Source organism: Coptis chinensis, chromosome 1, assembly GCF_015680905.1.
Source record: "Coptis chinensis isolate HL-2020 chromosome 1, ASM1568090v1, whole genome shotgun sequence".
In the NCBI taxonomy this organism is placed as follows: domain Eukaryota; kingdom Viridiplantae; phylum Streptophyta; class Magnoliopsida; order Ranunculales; family Ranunculaceae; genus Coptis; species Coptis chinensis.
The window spans coordinates 23,879,123-23,899,629 of NC_141456.1; the positions used below are offsets into that span (position 1 = coordinate 23,879,123).

General features: G+C 37.3%; 1 protein-coding gene across 1 annotated transcript; it reads right to left on the minus strand.

Moving 5' to 3' along the window:
* Positions 1–3,079: 3,079 nt before the first annotated feature.
* On the minus strand, positions 3,080–3,957 carry LOC147523047 (uncharacterized). The gene is made up of 3 exons (XM_086569383.1): positions 3,598–3,957; positions 3,199–3,391; positions 3,080–3,138 (listed from the first exon to the last, which is right to left on the minus strand). Exons 1-3 carry the CDS (start codon positions 3,955–3,957, stop codon positions 3,080–3,082), a joined length of 612 nt encoding a protein of 203 aa, XP_086425509.1.
* Positions 3,958–20,507: the final 16,550 nt, after the last annotated feature.

Genomic DNA, 20,507 nt, shown 5'->3' on the forward strand with positions numbered 1-20,507 from the left:
TTGTAGGTGCTCAGCATATATATGAAGTTGTTGCGTAGGTGGTACTACCAACATTGCAAGAAGAATGGTCTGCCTAATTGTGAAGTTTATACCATAATCAGGGATGTATACTTTGCAGTAAATTGTGTTTGGATTACTTTTCTTTGTCATTATTATTGTTTATTAAAGTTGAGTATAATGTATACACTGTTGTTGCAGAAATATCTCATCAGAGAGCACAATGTATTTGCAGAGAAGATGAAAGACCAATGGTTTAAAGATATAACTCCTTATGAGAGAGTTGACATGGGTTACTACCTTCCAAATGAAGTAACAGCTGAATACTTTATCCCATCCAGAGACATCAATCAATATCAACCACCACCAACCAAGTGCAAGGGAGTTATAATTCCAGTACAAATTAACTGTACTCATTGGGTGTTACAAGTCTACAATTTTGAGGAAAGAAAAGTGTACACATATGATTCACTTGGAGGTAAAAAAAGCTTCTGATGAGCAAATAACCTTGGAGACAATGCTCCCATATGTCATTAAGTGCGCTGATCGAAGTATCTATGTTGATATGGATTCACCATGGAGTCGTGAGTTTGTCCATGTCTCCCAACAACCTGATAGGATCAGTTGTGGCCTTTTTTGCCTTGCTTCCCTTGATTGCCTTCTTAGAGGCGTACTTGACCAAGTAAAGGATATCAAAATGACTCCAGAGCGAATGCGCAAGAGGATTGGAATGGACATCATCAACTGTGGCATCAATCCCAACTCCATGAGAGACAAAAGCGTATGAACCGATAGAGAGTCTTGCGAATTGGTTCGAAAAGAATAAGGAGAAAGAACTAGAGGGGAAGTAAGACAACAGGTAAGTATTTCTGAATTTTGGGGAACATGGTCCATGATTTTAAGCGTGCTAGTTCATGCTTTTGATTGTTTGTATTCTGATGTTGGTCAGTGTTTGGGTAAGTTTTTGGTATATTGTAATAATTAATAACCTATATCATGGAGTAACTGTGGTTTTTAGATTATGACTAGACTATAACTGTTGTTATGATCTAACTGTGGTTTTACAAATCTGTATGTTTGTTTCTCTTAGTTGCTGATGCTTCATTACATGCAGTCTGATAATGTGTTTTTCTATAACTGCTTAATCATATCTTAACTGTGATAAGTAAAGCAGTTGAAACATTTACAATCTTATGACTAAAATCCGCGATCATCTTCTTTCTTCCTTTCTCCATCATCTTCTTTCTTCCTTTCTTCTTCAATGGTGGAAAATACTCCCACCACTTGCTTCTTCAATGATGTTTAGTCTTGACTCTATTGTGATCCAATGGTTCAAAAATAGCACACAAATTTGCTATATAATAGAAATTCTTTTCAAAGCAATAAAAATTAAGGACTTTAATGAACATTGATTTATATAATTTTATCTTATATGTAATCAAACTCTAAATACACTGGAATCCAATTGAAAACAAAATAAAGGAGAGAAAATTTAAGGCATTCACCTTCTCCTTCGCAAAATTTCAAAATTAAACTAACTTGAAATTTCAAAATTTCAAAATTTGTGTTTGTTAAAAATAGACATCAAAATTCTGACAGGTTATAGAACAAAACCGCAATAGGTGTTGCTAACTGTTCCTTAATTAGAAAGTGTCCTTGATGTCTTTAAAATGTAGTAATGTACATATGTACATAAATATGTTGGCGGGGAAAAACCATAAGGGCACTTGTAAATAAATTGTTAGTTGGAAATTAATTGTACTATTAAGTATTTTCCATTTCTTTTTAACCGTTTTTCTTTCAAATGCCAGCTAGACCAGATGCTGATACATTACCTAATAGAAAATGCAAGAAGGGAACATGGATAATTCCAAAAACCATATACAATACCATGCAAAATGTTAAAAAGTTTACATCAATGGTGCCTTTACAAAAGCGTTTAAACGAAATTACAAAATACCAAAACCCATCCAAAATATGAATATTTCAAATAATTGAACGAGACAAGAATTATTGAAAACTACATACGAGTTGTCCCTTCAATCACACTAAAATCCGTGATCATATGAAATCATTATCAAACTCCGATGGAACACCAGCAGCAAAGTCAATCCATTCAGCATCATTAGTGCAAAAAGTACATGTTGTTGCATTGTGACCAACACCACCACATCTGGTACATCTCCTTATTTGGACAGGGATACCCTCTCCTAAAGATCTCTTTCGCTTCTTTTTAGGGAGGCCAGCCTGTACCTCATCAATTAGTGGACGTGCCATGATATCTTTAACCCAACGCTATTGTTCTTTACCTTTCATTGGTGTTCAATTTTCCTTATATGTGTCCATCATCATCTCCTCGCTGTAGCATGGGAGACAGTAGTCATACACATAAAATTTTGAAGTGTCGATGCATTTAACGACATGGGAACATGGAAGTCCCACTTGTTGAAAGTACCCACAAGTGCAAGTTCTATTTTCAAGGTCTAACGTGTTTGTTCCATCTTTAGTGACGACTGAAAAACTGAATTCACTTGCCCTACTTGCAATGTATGACCTACTCTCGAATCGGGCTGTGATAATATGGTCTTCCGCTGATTTGGTGAGTTTGGTCTTCAACTTTGCAGCCATAACACGGTAGTCGTAGAAGTGCGTTATTATATTTTTTCGAATACCATCTACAACAGATGTAACATGCATAGCCCATTCATGAATTATCATTTTGTTCCAACTCTCTATGTGATTGCAATAAACAATTCCGTACCTTTTCATTGGAGCAAAGGCATTGCACCATGATTCTATAGGAATTCTAACTAACTTTACATAAGCTTTATCGTCACTGCACTAGATGTGACCCATAATTCTAACAAACTCAGCTTTATCAAAGGTTTCTCGGCATTCTTAACCCTCTATTTGGTGTCTTGTTTGCTAACATTGTTTGACATGTGTTGCACACAAAAGCAATGGTGTGCGTTTGGAAGAATTTTAGGAACTGCTTGAAGAATGCTACTATGTCAGTCTGATAGAAGAACAAAACTCTCTGTAGATCCTACAACATGGTCCCTCAATCTCTCCAAGAACCAATTCAATGGTCGTTGATCTCTTTTGGGACAATTGCAGCTGCAATCGGAAAGCAATGACTATCTGCATCAACAGCAAGGGATGTGAGTATTACATACTTATACCTACCTTTTGAGAACGTACCATCAATCATAACCAAAGGACGGAGATATCTTTTGTAAGCACGAACTGTGATTCCATAACTCCAAAAAAAATGTTTAAATTTGTGCTCATGTGGCGTTGTCTGTATCTCGGTGAAACAACATGGATCAATCTTTTTAAGCTCTTTGCAATAAGTAGGCAATATTTGATATGATTGACCGAAACTACCTCTAATCTGCATGAAAAATATAACAAAATGAGTAAAAACCAACCACTTGCTACGTGTTATTAAACATGTTGCTGGTAGTACGGGTGTTGAAGCTACCTGTAATCTACATGGAAAAGATAACACGCAAAGTTTAAACTCCCACTTCCTACGTGTTAGTAAACATATTGCTGACAGGACATATATTTTCTAATACCTCATTCTTTGTTTTCTACCTTGTTCAGTGCAATTTGCTTTGCTTTCCAAGCTATCTTATATGATATTTCAGTATGGTGGATTCCTTTGACCTCCTGTTGTAAATGTTTTGGCTGCAATTCTTCGTTATCCCTAAGTTTTACGTTAACTATTTGTGCTACCCATGACGCCTTTGCTTGTGGATTTGTTTCAACATCCTGATCTTGTGCACAAGTGTGAGCTGCTCTTAAGGTGCTAATAACCCATTTATCAGAGGTAGTCGTGGGTTTTGCATAAAGATGAAATGTACAACCGGGAGCCTTACACTTCATGACCACTCGTTGCGTTGAAGTTTGTGCACAGTGCAAATTAAACATGTTCACCACTGCATAAGATTTCATGTCTTTGATGAGTGATAAGAGCCCAAAACTATAGTTTTAACCCCTTAACCATCATACTTTTAGACCAATTATGTGAGTAATAATTAAGAGTTAGTACTGATTACGTGTTTTTATGTATTTCAGGCTTCAAAGTCCATTATGTGCAGAAATGTGCCACTTTAGCGAGATAAATGAGCAAAGGTCGGTTGCTAAGTAGTTCTGTGATTAAAGGCTAAGATTCAAGAAGACAAAGCCTTTCTAAAGCCTGGTCAAAAGCTGAAAAGTCGACGCGGGCAGAAATAGCACACAAAGTCAGCAGAATTTCCGAAGGCCGTATCTTTGGACTCAGACCTTGGAATTGGGCCTACCTTATGTCAAAACGACCGGCTCAAAAAAAGCTTTCCAATGATTTAAGCCTTAAACCAATCAGAGGAGCAGAAGTGGACGAAAAGTCTGTTGAAGTCAACTGCAGCTGAAGAGGCCTTTTTGGACTGAAAGAATTGGGTTTTGGGCCAGAGAAGAAACATGGCTCCAAGCCCATGCACGATTTTTGGATCTGAAAGTATAAAAACAGGAGCTTGACTCTTTGTTAATGGTAGCTAGTTAGACCTAAAACAATAGATAATTATAGATCTAGTTTTTATTTAATTAAATTAAGTTTAGTTTATATTCAATTCTTATTTTAGATTAAACTCTTAGAATCATTGTTCTTAATTAGTTTGATAAATAAAATAGCTATTTGTCAATTTCGATTCTTGTCATTTACAATTGTTAGATCCAATTTCATTTATTACTTGTTATTCAATTCTTAGTTATTAATTAGAATTTAAGTATTGTTTAATTTAGATTAGTAAAATTCAATTCTTTATATTATGTTTAGTTTTAATTTAATCGGAAATGATTGCGTAATGATTCTCGGCTAAACCTCCATTAGAGGGGGCTGAGAAGCCTTGATGAAGGCTTGATTCCGATTATCGTAGAGTCGTCGTAATTTCCTTTCCACTCTAGAAAGGATTAGTTCACCATGAGAATGGGTATAATTGTTCACATGCTAGTTATGAATTGGTAGAAATGCCATGTGTAATTAGGGATTAGGAGTAACCAGATTGTTCTGCGAAGCAGTTCAATTCGGATAACGACGATTCGTCGTTAGTAGGATTAAGTCAAGTTAAGGTGGAATCAATCCCCCTCTAACTCATTATCATAGAATCAACGTAGCATTCCCATAGTGTTTAAATAATCGACTAGTTGCATCTTGTGGGTAGTTGCATCGTAGTCTAGTTGCCATTTCGTAAATCTCTCATTAGACTTTAGAGTTAAGTTTACTTATACGTAGAGAACACAGCATGCGGAAGGACTAGGAGTGGAACGAATTTCCTACTCCACTATATCTTATAGGATTAAGAGTAGAAACTTTGATAAATATAGGCACGTAAGATAGTTTTAGTTTACTTACGTTTTGAGTTCATCCTTCATTTCGTAGGTAAACTATCAATTTTATGTTTTATCAAATGGCGCCGCTGCCATCTTAGTTTCACTTTCGCATTGTTTTCGTAGTGTAAGTACTTTTATTAAAGTCCCATTTCACCCACCCACCCTTGTTTGATTCATACTGTGGTTTTTCGATTCAGCGTTGAAAAGTTCCGCGAAAAAGTAACCGAGCATTCACGCTGCGCAAACGGATTTAAGCTCGCTGCGCCCAAAAGATCAGAATAACGAAGCGACCACGCCCCATGTGGGAGCGACCCCCTCTAAATCACTGTCAGAACTTGAAGTTACACGGCGTGACAGCTACTAAGCTAGATTTTTCCGGATTTCTACGGTTTTATTGAACTTTGATTTTTCAAGTTTTTCGTGTTCTAACTTGTTATATACACCGAACACGCGTAAACAAGACGTTATTCATAAGCAAAGCAAGGGCCTTAATCAGGTATTCCTTTCTTCCACACCTCGCATCTCTCGTTAGAGGTTTATACTAGTATATCGTAATTGTTTGGAGTGTTGACGTGTTTAGCTAAGTTTGGTCTTAGCCTTGTATGAGATTAAGGTCCGGCGAACAAAACACCGAACGTAATTACACAACAACGTCAACAAACAAGTCTATCTAGTATACCACCCACTACACCTCTAGCTACTATTTCACACACACAACCTGATATAATGACTGAAGACGAAGAGACTCCTCTCTCTGACTTCTACAAAGGCTTGAGCAATAGCCGCAAATCTTGCATCGTTCTAGCAGACCCAGTGGGGGATTTCCGAATCCCTCCAAATATTTTTAATTTGTTACCCGTTTTTCATGGATTAGACCATGAAAAACCTTATCAGCACATGCGTAGGATTAAACAAGTCCTAACAACATTCCACCATCCTACGGTTGGTGCGGAACAAATTAAACTAAGGGTATTCCCTTTCACCTTAGCCGATAAAGGCGTCTTGGTTAACTGCCCAGCGCCTAATTCTGTGGACTCGTGGGCTAAACTTGTTCAGCTGTTTATGGAACATTTTTACCCACCCATAAATACGGATGAGATGCTTTCCAAGATTCATTTCTTTCGACAAAATCCCAATGAATCATTTTCAGAGGCTTGGAATCGTTTCACCGATCTCCTTATAGAGTGTCCACATCATAACTTAGCGAAAGACACGTTAGTTCGTGCCTTTTTCAAAGGACTTCTACACCACTATAAAGAAGTCCTAGACATAATGAATGGGGGTAGTTTCTAAAGCAAAGGAGCCTCGGAGGCTTATAAATTTTTAGAGGATCAAACTAAGCAAAATAACAACTGGGGGGTTAGTGACGATATCCACCGCTCCGCTAGTTCATCAAATACAGTTAAGGCTGCCGGTATGTTTGAAATTAAACACGATCCCGAGCTTAAAACTCTAATCGAATCACTACTAAAAAAGTAGAGGCCATTTCTGTTCAACAAAAGCCTATCCCCGTCATGAATGTAAATTCAAATCCATGTAGTTTCATTTGAGCCCCGAAAGCATCCCGACTTCCATCGTCCTATAGCCTATGAGCGGGCTTGTTCCATTAATAGTGAACCTAACGCCCTTGGAGACAAAATCCCAACCGGTTGGAGAAATAACCAACCGCCACACCTCCGTGGTACAAATAATCAATATGTTAGGCCAACGCACGTTTTAACCAAGCTCCACCACGACAAGGACGTGGTCAGGGTAATTTTAATAATTATAACAACCAAGTGCAACCTCGACAAAGACAAGCACAAGGTCAAGGTAGTTATAATAATTATAATGCTAATAGAGGTATCATTCCTGTAAATAATAATTATCAAAATCCACCCATAAATAATTCACGTGAAATAGTTCGGTCACACCACCGTGACTACTACACCCACACAACGGATCGTCTTGACACCTTCATACAAGTGAGCAAAAACTTTTCCAAACCATGGCTCAATCTAACCAACAGCTTCTACAATCCGTTAATAATTTAACCCAACAGTTGGCTCAAGATAAAGCCCAACCCAAAGGTGTGTTTCCAGGTCTCGCAATACCTAATCCTAAAACAACAAACACATCCTTTGAGGTAACCGATAATACTAGTAATGAATATGAAAATGTAGGTGAGCTAAATGCCATCACCACTCTCCGTTCTAGCAGAATGGTTGATAACAAAGTAACTATGCCTATAGTTACCCCACCAGTAGCCCCTACACCTGCTATTTTACTAGATACCGAAATAGAAACTGAAGAGCCTACCACTGTAGAGGTACCAGTTACAACACAACCTAAGAAACAGAAAGTCACGGTTAAACATCCAGGTGATACCATTGCTAAATATAGACAGAAACCACCGTTTCCACAAAAATTAGTCATGTTAACTAGGGATACAAATTATGAGGAGATTAGGGACGTTTTCAAGAATCTAACTATAAACTTTCCCTTCCTCGAAGTTATTAAAAAGCTACCACACCATGCTAAGTTTCTTAAGGAGTTGTGTACTACTAGGCGTAAGGCCAATATACCAAAAGACGCCTTTTTAACAGAACAATTCCCAACTTTATCTGAACATAATGGAATTGTTAAGTACAAGGACCCTGGTCGTCCTACTGTACAATGCACATTAGGAGATTCCTATACGATGACCGCGTTATTAGACCTGGGGGCTAGTGTTAACTTACTCCCGTTTTATTTGTATAAACAAATAGGTCTAGACGAGATGCAACCCACTAAAATGACGTTGCAATTAGCTGATCGGTCTATTAAGTATCCTAAGGGTGTGGTCGAAAATGTGCTGGTAAAAATTCAGGATTTCTACTATTCGGTTGATTTTGTAATCCTCGTCTGATAAGTCGCTAACGACTCGTCGATCATCTTAGATGCGTCCTTTCGGCAACGCCAATGCGCTCATTAATTGCCGTGATGGTTCAATGTCCATGTCTTTTGGCCATCTTGCTGTTGAAGTAAATGTTTTTAAAACAAAGACACATTTACCCGATTCGTCTATGGATGGAGAGGTTAGCATGATCGAGAGCTTTGCTCGAGATTATTCTAACAACATGTTCCCTGATAATCATATGCCCAAATTTCTTTCCTTTGGAAGTTCAGACTCCAACATTTTCATCCCTACACTAGTCGATACACATATTACGGATGAGGATGACATAGATGACTTTCTCAAATATATAGAGGACTATCATAGTAACGTGGATATGACCAATCTAGATGAGGAATTTGATGAGTTTCTTAGAGCAGGTGATGATTCACCCTATCAAGAACTACTTTGCACAACATCCACCTCGACTCCCCTCCTTCCACCCTTTCAAAGGAATCTCGAGTTTGCACTCGATCTTTTTGTTTCTCCGTGCTTCATAATTTTTAAATCCACCTAGTAAACAAATACTTCGGAAGGACAAACCATTTGACACCTTTATTTTCAAACTTGAGACAGTCCCTACCTACACCATGAATGAGTTTTGTGCTAAACCCACATCCTCATTGTTTACATGCTTTCCTTCTACAACTTATCCATATCCACCATATTCTCCACAACCATTCACTTTTCCACACTTATTCACTAGAACACCCTCTCGTTCAAAAATGAAAAAGAAGGTGCATGCTAGGTTACATTATAGGGTTATCCGACTTCGCTTTCATTTCACTAGGTTGCGTCAAATCTTGGTACTTGATTGTGTTTGGATATGTTTTCTGTGATATTTATTTATGGAATGATCCACAACTATTTCGGTTGTTGATATATGATAAACTGCATGTTCATACATATGTTTAGATAAAGTCTCGAGTATCTGACTATAAATGACTCAATTTTTTTTTTGCGATTGGTGCATTCCCTTCATTTCCAGATATTGGTGAATGCACTATTAAGGTAACCGGGCCCTCCCTATGGAGTGTGTGGCTGTAAGTACCGGATCCTAAGTCCACATTTAACATAATTCACGTTTTCCACTCTTGCATGTTTTCTCGGATTTTTTATTAATGTTTCTCTATGGGGTGAATTATGTCTTTATTGCTTATTGTTTTTCCTTATAAAAAGAGAAAAAAAATATATATATATATATAAAATAATAAACATAGTAATCTAGGAAGTCTCGGATTCTGACTTTAAAAGACCCACTGTTAAAAAATAAATTTTCTAAACTTTGTTGTAAAAAATTTGTTTGGGGGTGGGGTGTTCGTGTTTCCATCCTAGAATGTTTTATGTCCCATTAGAGTTGCTTAGGCCGTTTAATTGTATTTCGATCCGGGTTTACATAATCTATGAATTTAGAGTTCAGTCGTTCGCATAACGTACGTCATGCACGCACTTCGAGGCATTTTTCACTATCTTATATGTCATCCACGGTTGGAATAGAGTGTTTTATGGATCATTGGATTGGAAATTCTCTCCTGATCATTTCCATATCTCATTCGCAAAAATCGGACCGGTAACGAAGCGGCAATTTTAGTTTGAAGTTTCGCGAAAAATCGAAAAATTCAAAAATTTTGAATTGGCCTTGGGCCCAACCCGCGCCCTTACCTTTCCCCTAACAGTCGCGTTCATCTTTCCAAATCACCATTAACGACCACCAAAGCTCCAAACCTAAAAAAAAAAAAAAAAAAATTAATTAAAAAGAAACCAAATTAACCCACGCCAACCATCAAAAATCCAATTCAAATCTCCTCTAAAACCAAACCACCACCAAATCCACCAACTTACATCACCAAAAACCCACAAAAATTTACAAATTCAAGCTGTCGCGCCACCACCACTGTTTGCTTCAGTCGGTCGATTCAAATTCCAACACCACATCCCATTTAAACCCCCACTACATTCCAAACACTAAAATGGCTCAACAACGCGTCGAATTTTGCGAACAAGCTTTTCTTGGCGACCACTTCGCCGCTTTTACGGTGTTAAATGATCGATGAGACTGGAATAGCTTGTGGTACTTTCGATCGAAGCCTTTTACCACGAAGACTTAGTCCGACGGTTTTACAACACGAAGGAGGTGGAGGGGACTAGAATTTTTTGTTATGGTGGCGAAGAGGAGGAAGGAAGTAACTACTGGGTTGTTGGCTGAGATTCTAGGTATTCCGCTTAGAATCCATCTGGATGTCACGTTGCAGGAGTCCCAATATAATGGGGTAGAGCCATTGATGAACGTGATAGTTACCGAAGGGAACTACAATGCGAGATCGCATTGTGTTCGCCAGGCATCCCTCAGAACCAACCAGCTGGCTGCAGCTCAGTGGATTGGTCGGAACGTCATGGGGAAGGAGAAGGTCAGCGACATCGGCCTGAACTGCCTCCACATTTAATGGATACTCCAGGAGCAGAAGTACGAGTTCTGTATCTTGGAGTTTTTGCTTAGCATGATTAGGGGAGTAGGGAAGTCCGTTGCACCTCTCCCTATGTTGATAACCAAGATCATGCTGAAGTTGAGAGCAGCTCTGACGTCTGATAGGTCTTACATAACCCTACACCGAAATCCTCGCATCTATAAGGAGTGTGTCCAACGAGTTTGGAGGTTGCCTGAGGATAGGGTAGAGGACAAGAAGGATGGGGGAAATGAGAATGCCTCGGAGGATGAGGATGACTTGACTTGTTTTGATGCGGATGCCTTGGAGAGTCTTTGGTCGGATCACGAGCGCATGGCTGTGATTCATCGTGGCATCTTTCGCTTCAACACTATCTGCGAAGACCTCCGGACTCGACAGGCAACTATCCATCATAACCCGAGATCCGTTACCAGAGAGAGGATGAGAGGTGGGAACAGATGAGGGCCGAGCTAGAAGCTCAGCGCCAGTTCCGGGCCAACATGCTTGCACGATTCCCACTTCACGGGGATTCTCCTTCTGGGATACACCATCGAGGCACGAGCGTCGTCGCCGAAATACGAATGGTGTTGGCCCATCGGGAGCTCAGGAGCCATCTCCTGAGCGTGTGCCCTCCACTACCAGTACCGGAGTGGTTAGGGATAGTATCGTTTGATGTTTCTATTTTTATTTGTAGTTTCATTATTGTTATTTATTTTAATGTAAGTTTTATTTCCGTAATTTGAATTTTGTAGTGAAATGTACTTCGAATGAAAATTTTAATATAATGCGGTTATTTTCATTGTGCGTGGTTGTTTAATATTGATCCCACCTTCCCAAATTATTTGGGGGTGGTATTATCTATTCCAGCATGATTTTTATATGACCCTCGTCTTAGAATTTATTGCGGAGTCAAGGTGAAAATATGGCCGTTTAGGCATATCTATGAATAAGTATCATGGTAGGATAAAATCTCGATTAAATAGGTAGATTCTATCATAAATTCAACCTAAAAGATACTAGATTTGTTTTAGAATCAAGAAAATGAGTTGTTTCCGTTTTCGGGTTTGGAAATTTTGGTATTTCCGGAAACTGCCGTAAAAACTTTTTGGCAACTTCCCGATCCGTTTTAGCAACTTAAAACCTATATAAACTTCATACATTCTACACTCACAACTCACACTACACCTAACCTCCATCACTCACCTTTCACTCCCACGATTCCCACGTTTCGTCTCATTTTCGATTTTCAAGCACCTCGGGCGCTGCGCCAGAGGAGGCGCTTTTCAGCGCTCGCACATTTTCAGAATTTTTGTTCAGGCGACTTTTCATCGAGGAGAGCGCGACTTCGTGCTCAAACACTTTGGAATCCCAAAATCTTGAGGCCTTTCATTACGACTTCCGTGGACAAGAAAAATTCGGTTTTCTGCGGGTTGTTTCGGATCATTAGCGGCTATTCCAGAGGCGTAATTTTGAGATGACATCTCCTACATTGATACCGGAACAGTCTTTTGAAGATTTGTTCCAAAGCACTACTTATGGTGCTTGGTTTGTGAGGCAATCACATCGTTGGTGGGAACCGCTCATGGTAAGACGATGCGATTTGTATTCTCCAACACTAGCATCTTATTTTTACGATAACTGCATTTTCTTTGAGAGACCGGATGGAGAACAAGTGTTCTCTATCAACATTGATAATGAACCAATGGAAATTACCGGGTTCTTGCTAGCATTTGTTCTTGGACTTGTTATGCCCATTTGAAATACAAGACCCATGGTGCTATTGGGTAGATAATATGTATGTCTACACTTACGAAGTTTTGCATGAGTCGTATGGCGCGGGCATTTTCATTATCGAGGACCAAGGGGAATATAACGTCACCTTTGGTAGCTTTGTCCATGAACATAGGAACTGTTATGTTTTGGATCATGCTAAACATTTTAGGGAATGGCGTTTTTCTTACGTGAATGATGCCACTTGCGGCGTCTTCCTTGCTTTTAGCCACGGGGCGTATGTGTCATGACCTTCCCGAACCTTGATATCTAGTTTAGCTCGATCCCATAGCATGAGGCATAAGTACCTTCTTATGCCCCTGTTCTAATTTCCGTATTATGCTATGTTTCTTTTCTATTTTTGTACACATTTCACGGATTGGATTACGATTCGCATCATGCGACCCACCAATAGTATTATTCGATCTTTCCGTGCAATGACTTGGCAAGGGTGGAGGATACAACCTCATCAGGTTGCACCCTACACCCCGTCAGACCAAGTGGCGCTTAATAGGTTAGCAATAATAGATTATAAATGGTAGGAAGCCTGGCAAATTATCATGGCATGGCAGGATGCGAAGGAACCTCACTTCTTTATAGAAGAAGAGGATGAGGAAGATGATGAGTAAAGTGGGAGATAAGGTAAGTTTTAATTCTAGTTAGTGTCGCTTATGTCCCAAGCAATTTCATTCTTGTTAACCCCATTAATGGGTAGAACTCGTATAGAGTTGCGTCAGTTTTTTATTTCCTATATTAGCACGTTCTAACCTTGTTTTGCGGATGTTCCCGAATTTCCGCTTCAATGGTATTTTTCCTACCCTCTTTATTTAAATGCTTTGAGGACAAAGCATGCTTCTTGTTTGGGGGGGGCATAGAAACACGTGTAATTAAGGCATTTGTAAGGATATAGATAGGTATAATATGCACTTATTTTTTTAGTTAAAATTTCAAAAAAATTCAAAAATATAAATAAATAAGTTCATGCTATACACTTAGGAATAGTGGTATTGTTTTCCTTCTCTATGCTCCTAATAATCTAGAAGTCTCAATGTAGCTTTTGCATTCAAGAATAATTTTTAGAAACTTAGGTTAATATGTAGGTAATAATCTGTGCATCTATCTATAAATATATTACATGAGTATCTATGATTGTTAGCGATGAAGTTTCAAATCTAGGCTAGAGTACTTATTCTACAAATCCTGTGAGAATATAGCCTAAAGCCTTATATGAGCGAAACATTTGAGAAATGACACAAGGAAGAAGTAAAATCCGGATAGAGAAATCACACGTCCACTTGCTTGATCACAATGTCATATCCTAAGCGAGAACTTAGGCCCTCTTTGGATCGATATAGCCAGAAACTCAAACCTATGAATTATTTTCCGCTAGTCGCCCCTCTGAGCCTTTCTTTAGCCCTTCATAAACCACAAATCCTTTACCCTGTTATAAAACAAAACAAAATAAAAAAAATTCAACCTACCCAATTTAGATAAGTCTGAGAATAGAATGAGGAAGAAAGAAGAAGAGAAAAACATGTGTAAACAAAAGTTAGTTAATTACTTCAGAAAATAAAGAAAAGAAGTTTACATCCAAAGAAAAGAAAAAAAAATAGAAATAAATAAAAACTCCAAAAATAGAATAAAAGGGAGTCAAAAGCCAAAGAAAAGAAAAAGAAAAATATGGCTAAGGATGGAAACAAAGTGTAGAAGCAAAAGTAAATAACAAGGTTTTCTCTAGTTACATAATAAGAAGACTCTATTATCTCAGACTTGTCCTTTTGAATATCCATTTCCTTCCTTCTTAAACCATCTCCTAATCCCCGCAACACCTAATAAAGACCTCTAGCTCAATTAGGAATAGGCTAGTGTGATAGTAAGTGGCAGATGTGTTTGATCGACTCCGGCTTCCTTGTTGTCATTGAGATTGTAAGGTAAAAGTGTGCATTAATCGGAGATAACTAAACTTGAGTAGAAAAATCGAGAGTGTTGTATCTTGACTATTATTGTGATAACCTACTTAAGGACGCTTATTTCGAAGTTTGAGAAACTAACCACGCTAGATATTTCATAGTATTACTCATTGTATATATGTTTATTGTAGATGATTGATTATTATGCATATATTAGCTTAGGGTTCGACTTGATTACTCTATATGCATTGCTAGTGAGAGGTATAGTTAATTTAGAGCATGAATAAGGAAACAATAGTTTTATTTCTTAGTCGTTGTAGTATAGATGAAGTTTGTGAGTACCTTCACTGGAAAACTCTCACGAGGCTATAACTCGTCCACTTGGGAATTCCTAGTGGTTTAAGGCCTTGTTGCGTATGATCAATGCAATCGCACTCAACGAAACGAGAGTAGATAGAACTCCATTTTTGGTCACTTATTCTAATTTCTCATCTTTGCTTGAGGACAAGCAAAATGCTGTTTGGGGGTGGTTTGATAAGAGCCCTAAACTGTAGTTTTAACCCCTTAACCATCATACTTTTAGACCAATTATGTGAGTAATAATTAAGAGTTAGTACTGATTACGTGTTTTTATGCATTTCAGGCTTCAAAATCCATTATGTGCAGAAATGTGCCACTTTAGCGAGATAAAGGAGCAAAGGTCGGTTGCTAAGGAGTTCTATGATTAAAGGCTAAGATTCAAGAAGACAAAGCCTTTCTAAAGCCTGGTCAAAAGCTGAAAAGTTGACGCGGGCAGAAATAGCACACAAAGTCAGCAGAATTTCCAAAGGCCGTATCTTTGGACTCAGACCTCGGAATTGGGCCTACCTTATGTCAAAACGACCGGCTCGGAAAGAGCTTTCCAATGGTCTAAGCCTTAAACCAATCAGAGGAGCAGAAGTGGACGAAAAGTCTGTTGAAGTCAACTGCAGCTGAAGAGGCCTTTTTGGACTGAAAGAATTGGGTTTTGGGCCAGAGAAGAAACATGGCTCCAAGCCCATGCACGATTTTTGGATCTGAAAGTATAAAAACAAGAGCTTGACTCTTTGTTAATGGTAGCTAGTTAGACCTAAAACAATAGATAATTATAGATCTAGTTTTTATTTAATTAAATTAAGTTTAGTTTATATTCAATTCTTGTTTTAGATTAAACTCTTAGAATCATTGTTCTTAATTAGTTTGATAAATAAAATAGCTATTTGTCAATTTCGATTCTTGTCATTTACAATTGTTAGATCCAATTTCATTTATTACTTGTTATTCAATTCTTAGTTATTAATTAGAATTTAAGTATTGTTTAATTTAGATTAGTAAAATTCAATTCTTTATATTATGTTTAGTTTTAATTTAATCGGAAATGATTGCGTAATGATTCTCGACTAAACCTCCATTAGAGGGGGCTGAGAAGCCTTGATGAAGGCTTGATTCCGATTATCGTAGAGTTGTCGTAATTTCCTTTCCACTCTAGAAAGGATTAGTTCACCATGAGAATGGGTATAATTGTTCACATGCTAGTTATGAATTGGTAGAAATGCCATGTGTAATTAGGGATTAGGAGTAACCAGATTGTTTTGCGAAGCAGTTCAATTCGGATAACGACAATTAAATGGATTAGTAGGATTAAGTCGAGTTAAGGTGGAATCAATCCCCCTCTAACTCATTATCATAGAATCAACGTAGCATTCTCATAGTGTTTAAATAATCGACTAGTTGCATCTTGTGGGTAGTTGCATCGTAGTCTAATTGCCATTTCGTAAATCTCTCATTAGACTTTAGAGTTAAGTTTACTTATACGTAGAGAACACAGCATGCGGAAGGACTAGGAGTGGAACGAATTTCCTACTCCACTATATCTTATAGGATTGAGAGTAGAAACTTTGATAAATATAGGCACGTAAGATAGTTTTAGTTTACTTACGTTTTGAGTTCATCCTTCATTTCGTAGGTAAACTATCAATTTTATGTTTTATCAATGAGCTCATCACGAGTGGCGTAATGTTGACCAACTTTGGGGGGTATGAACTTTTGTACAACAGTTTGGTGCATAACTTGATCGTCATCCTTTCCTGTTTCTTGCATGGGTTCTTCTTGAATTTGGGGGGAATGCAATGGATCAAAACCATAATTATTTACATTTTCTGCATGATTAGCAACATTGACATCTACCATCCTATCCAATTGAAAGTCAAGATCGCTTCTTTCATCTTCATCGTCGATGATTGTTATTGGAGTGTCGCCCCAAAAATATTGTTGACTACGGTTAGGAGTAGACCACATATCTATATCAACATCCACTTCACTTCGATTAGGTGTGAACCATTGATCTGCATCAACATCCACTTGAGCTTCACTTCGAGTAGGTGTGAACCATTGATCTGCATTAGCAGCTATTTGAACTTCCGAATCTATTTCAATTGGATCACTTCTTACACCAAGCCCTAATAAAGTCACGACGTCCTTATCATTGTCATCATCAGTGGCATTTGTGCTAATTATATATTCCTCAGGCACGTCTTGTGTACCTCCATATGGTTGTTGTGAATCAAAGTCATCTTCATCTGCCTCTTCATTATAAGAAGAAACAACAACAATGAAGTTTAACTATACAGGTACCGTTAGCAAGTCTAACTATAAGAAGAAACAACTGATAACACAACAATGAAATTCCCAGTTTACCTTTAGCCGCGAAAAATGGAGGTACAATCTGTTCATTTTCACCATCTGAATGAAGTACTCCAGTGGAAGAAGTAGTCACATTATACTGATTTGAAGTAACCTCCGGAAAGAAATCTGCATGTGGTCACCTAATAGTTAGTATTTACGCAAATATCTATTAATAACATGGTACATGTTATAATAAAGACACTCAATTACCTACCATAACCTTTTGATAAGTAGCAAAACTGTGGGGCTCTTCAGGAACAATATCTCTAGCGACTGTATGATCTCTCTCACTTTGTTGTTCAAGTGGATTATCTTGGGAATACAAAATGCCACAATGTGAGCAACTAATTAAACCAATGACTATTAGCAAATAAAACAGAAACAAAATGTGTTACGTACCTATAGGTTCATCTACTAGTGTGAAAGGCATTTTATGCGCTAATGCCTTTTGGTTCAACAAACTCTGCTTTACAGGAGATGGTTGTGGATGGTTTTCAACTTTTTCTTTAAATAACTCAACACGCACCTTTGGATTCTTCAATTTGCTTAGTCTAGGAGATGATGTGGTAGACTTGTGCTTCAACTGAACAAGCTCATCATTCAATACAACATGCACATTTGGATTCTTCAATTCAACATGCACCTTTTCCTTCATAGCAACACTTTTTCCTTGACTTCTTTGAACAACAAATCTTGCAAGACTTTCTTCCTTAATAACCCATACCTTCATAGCTTTGTTTGGATACTTTTCATGTCTCTTGATCATGTTTACATAATCTGTTTCATAGTCGATTCTACATGGGTTCTTACTCATCAAGTACAACAATGAAAACTCCACTCTACTATTTGAACAAACATCTTCAACAATACTGACAAAGACTTCATATGATGTTGTCTCACAGAACACCCTCAGTTTAATCTCACCGCCAACATACCTATACACACCATGCTTGTCGATTCATTTCACTACCATAATAAATTAGAACTTCCAAAGTACCACCTGAAAAAAATAAAAAAATAATAAATAAAAATAAAATAAAATAAAACAGTAAAAGCTCCCACATTTATGGCACAAAATCTACAATAAATACTAGATAGTAAATACTTGATAGATGAAATTTTTGGACCACTTCCAAAACATAGTACAACCACGGCAGCAACAACCCATGCAAAACAACATATATAAAATAAGAAGAAAACAAGAATAACCTTTAGAGACCCTAACCTTTACCTTTGTGGATGTGTGTGTTATTGTTTTCTTCCATTATTATCTTAAACAAATCGAAAAGGGGGAAGACAATGAGAAAGAAGAAGAAAGTATAACAAGTTTTTTGTGTTTTTGAGGTTTGTACAAAGTTTTGGAGTTTGGGAGTGCGAAAACTGAGGTATAAACTATCTGGCAATAACATAAAAGTTGTTGATATGTCTTTAATTTATTGCTACCTTCAATAAGTGATAGTTACTTCTCTGCACTGGACAAAATACTACTATTTTTTTCTTCTAATTCGACCTTAAAATCTAATGGTTCGGATTTTTTGTGCAAATCTTTAAGATGATCTTGTGGTATATGTTGACTATAAGGTCACATCACATGGGAGAGAGAGTGCTGCAGGTTGTATAAGAACAGAGAGAGAGTTTGTCTCCCAAGTACAAAAGGCAAAATTGTCAATTTTTTGTTGAATTGGTCAAAATTGAGTGTTTTGCCTAGATTGAGAAGAATGGACACTTTTCTTGTCTTGTTTAGGATATTTCACATAAAATAATAGAGTCGAAGCTTCACTTGGCATTGCATTTGGCAGGTTATTATCTTAATCCTTCAATTCGTTATCGTTCTGATTTTCCAGAAGACGACACGGATATCCGTCGTGGCTTACAAGATGCTATTAATGTGCTTGAGTGGGATGTAGACAAGAAAATAAATGCTATTGATGAGGTAAAGTTTTATACTGAATATTTATGTTATTCTAAGTATGTTAGGGAACATATTATGACTAGTTTACTTGTTTGTAGATCAAAGCTTTTGATGATGCACTTGGCCAATTTGGCACACCCTTAGCTATTGCTAGTCGATCGAAAGTATCACCTGGTAAATATTCTGTTTACATATTTGTAATTATTTAAGAGTGCGGCTTATATAATCCATTTTCATGGTATTTAAATGCAGTTTCATGGTGGGAATCTTATGGTATGGATGCACCAAGCCTTAGGCGTATTGCGATAAGAATTCTCAGTCAAACATGCTCATCTTGAGGATGTGAAAGGAATTGTCGAATTGGAGCACATTCGACTAAGCCGTTTAACTGAACCGTAGAAAAAATATAGTTTCGGTTTCTATTTTTAGTAACCGTTTAAAAATAGGTACTAAAAAACCGGACCATTTATAATTGGAACCGAATAGTTTTTTAAACAAAAAAACCTGACAAGAATTGGAACCGGATCAGAACCGAACGTTATCGAACTTTTAACATAAAAAAAATTGAACTAAAGAATATAAAAACTCAAAACGTTCATTTATATATTACTAAATTTAATTTATTAGTGTAATATGTAGTTTTTATAATATTTAATATTATAAATAATATAAAAATATAGTTTACAACCTTAAATATAAGGTTTTATTTAATTTATTATTGAATGCATAATTATTTATATTAATATATAAAAATCGACTCATTCGTGCGGTATTTTTGTGTTTTTAGTACACATTTTTTAATAAAACGAATAAAAAATGTGTGTAAATAGTGAATCTCTTAAGAACCGAAATGAAGAACCGGAATCAGAAATACCCGCTAAGAACCGGTAGTTATGAATATGGTTCCTAAATTTTAAAAACCGCAAAAAACCGGAACCATAAAATTAAATAGTTCTTGGTTATTACAACACCAAGAACCGGACTGGAACAGGACCGTTGACACCCCTACATTAGACCAGATATATACAAAAAAGAGGAATCAACTAAGGCAGGAGAAAGTGGTTGACTTGGTTTACATCCACTACAATTTAAGATTAAGAGAGCGTCACTGATCCAATAAATCTTAATAACATCTTGTTGAAAGAAACAGGTGATGAGTGGATTAACGGCGATGATGAAAACGAAGATGAGCAAGATGCTGAAATTCCATTGGATGATTACATAGATATGGAACCTCTTGGAAGTCAAGCTGGGTTAAATTTTAATAGGACACAAGCTTCAGGTGCTCGTGTTGATATGCAAAAAATTTGGTAGCAGGTCTGGTTCTAGTACTATTCAAGCTTCAGGTGCTAGGTTTGGTCCTAGTGCTACACAAACTCCAAGTGGTGCACCTGTTCAAACCTTTGGAAGTAGAAAATGGGGAGGAGGGTTCACTAATTTACTTCATTCACAGCATAGGCAGTAGCTAGTTTAGGTTATGGGTT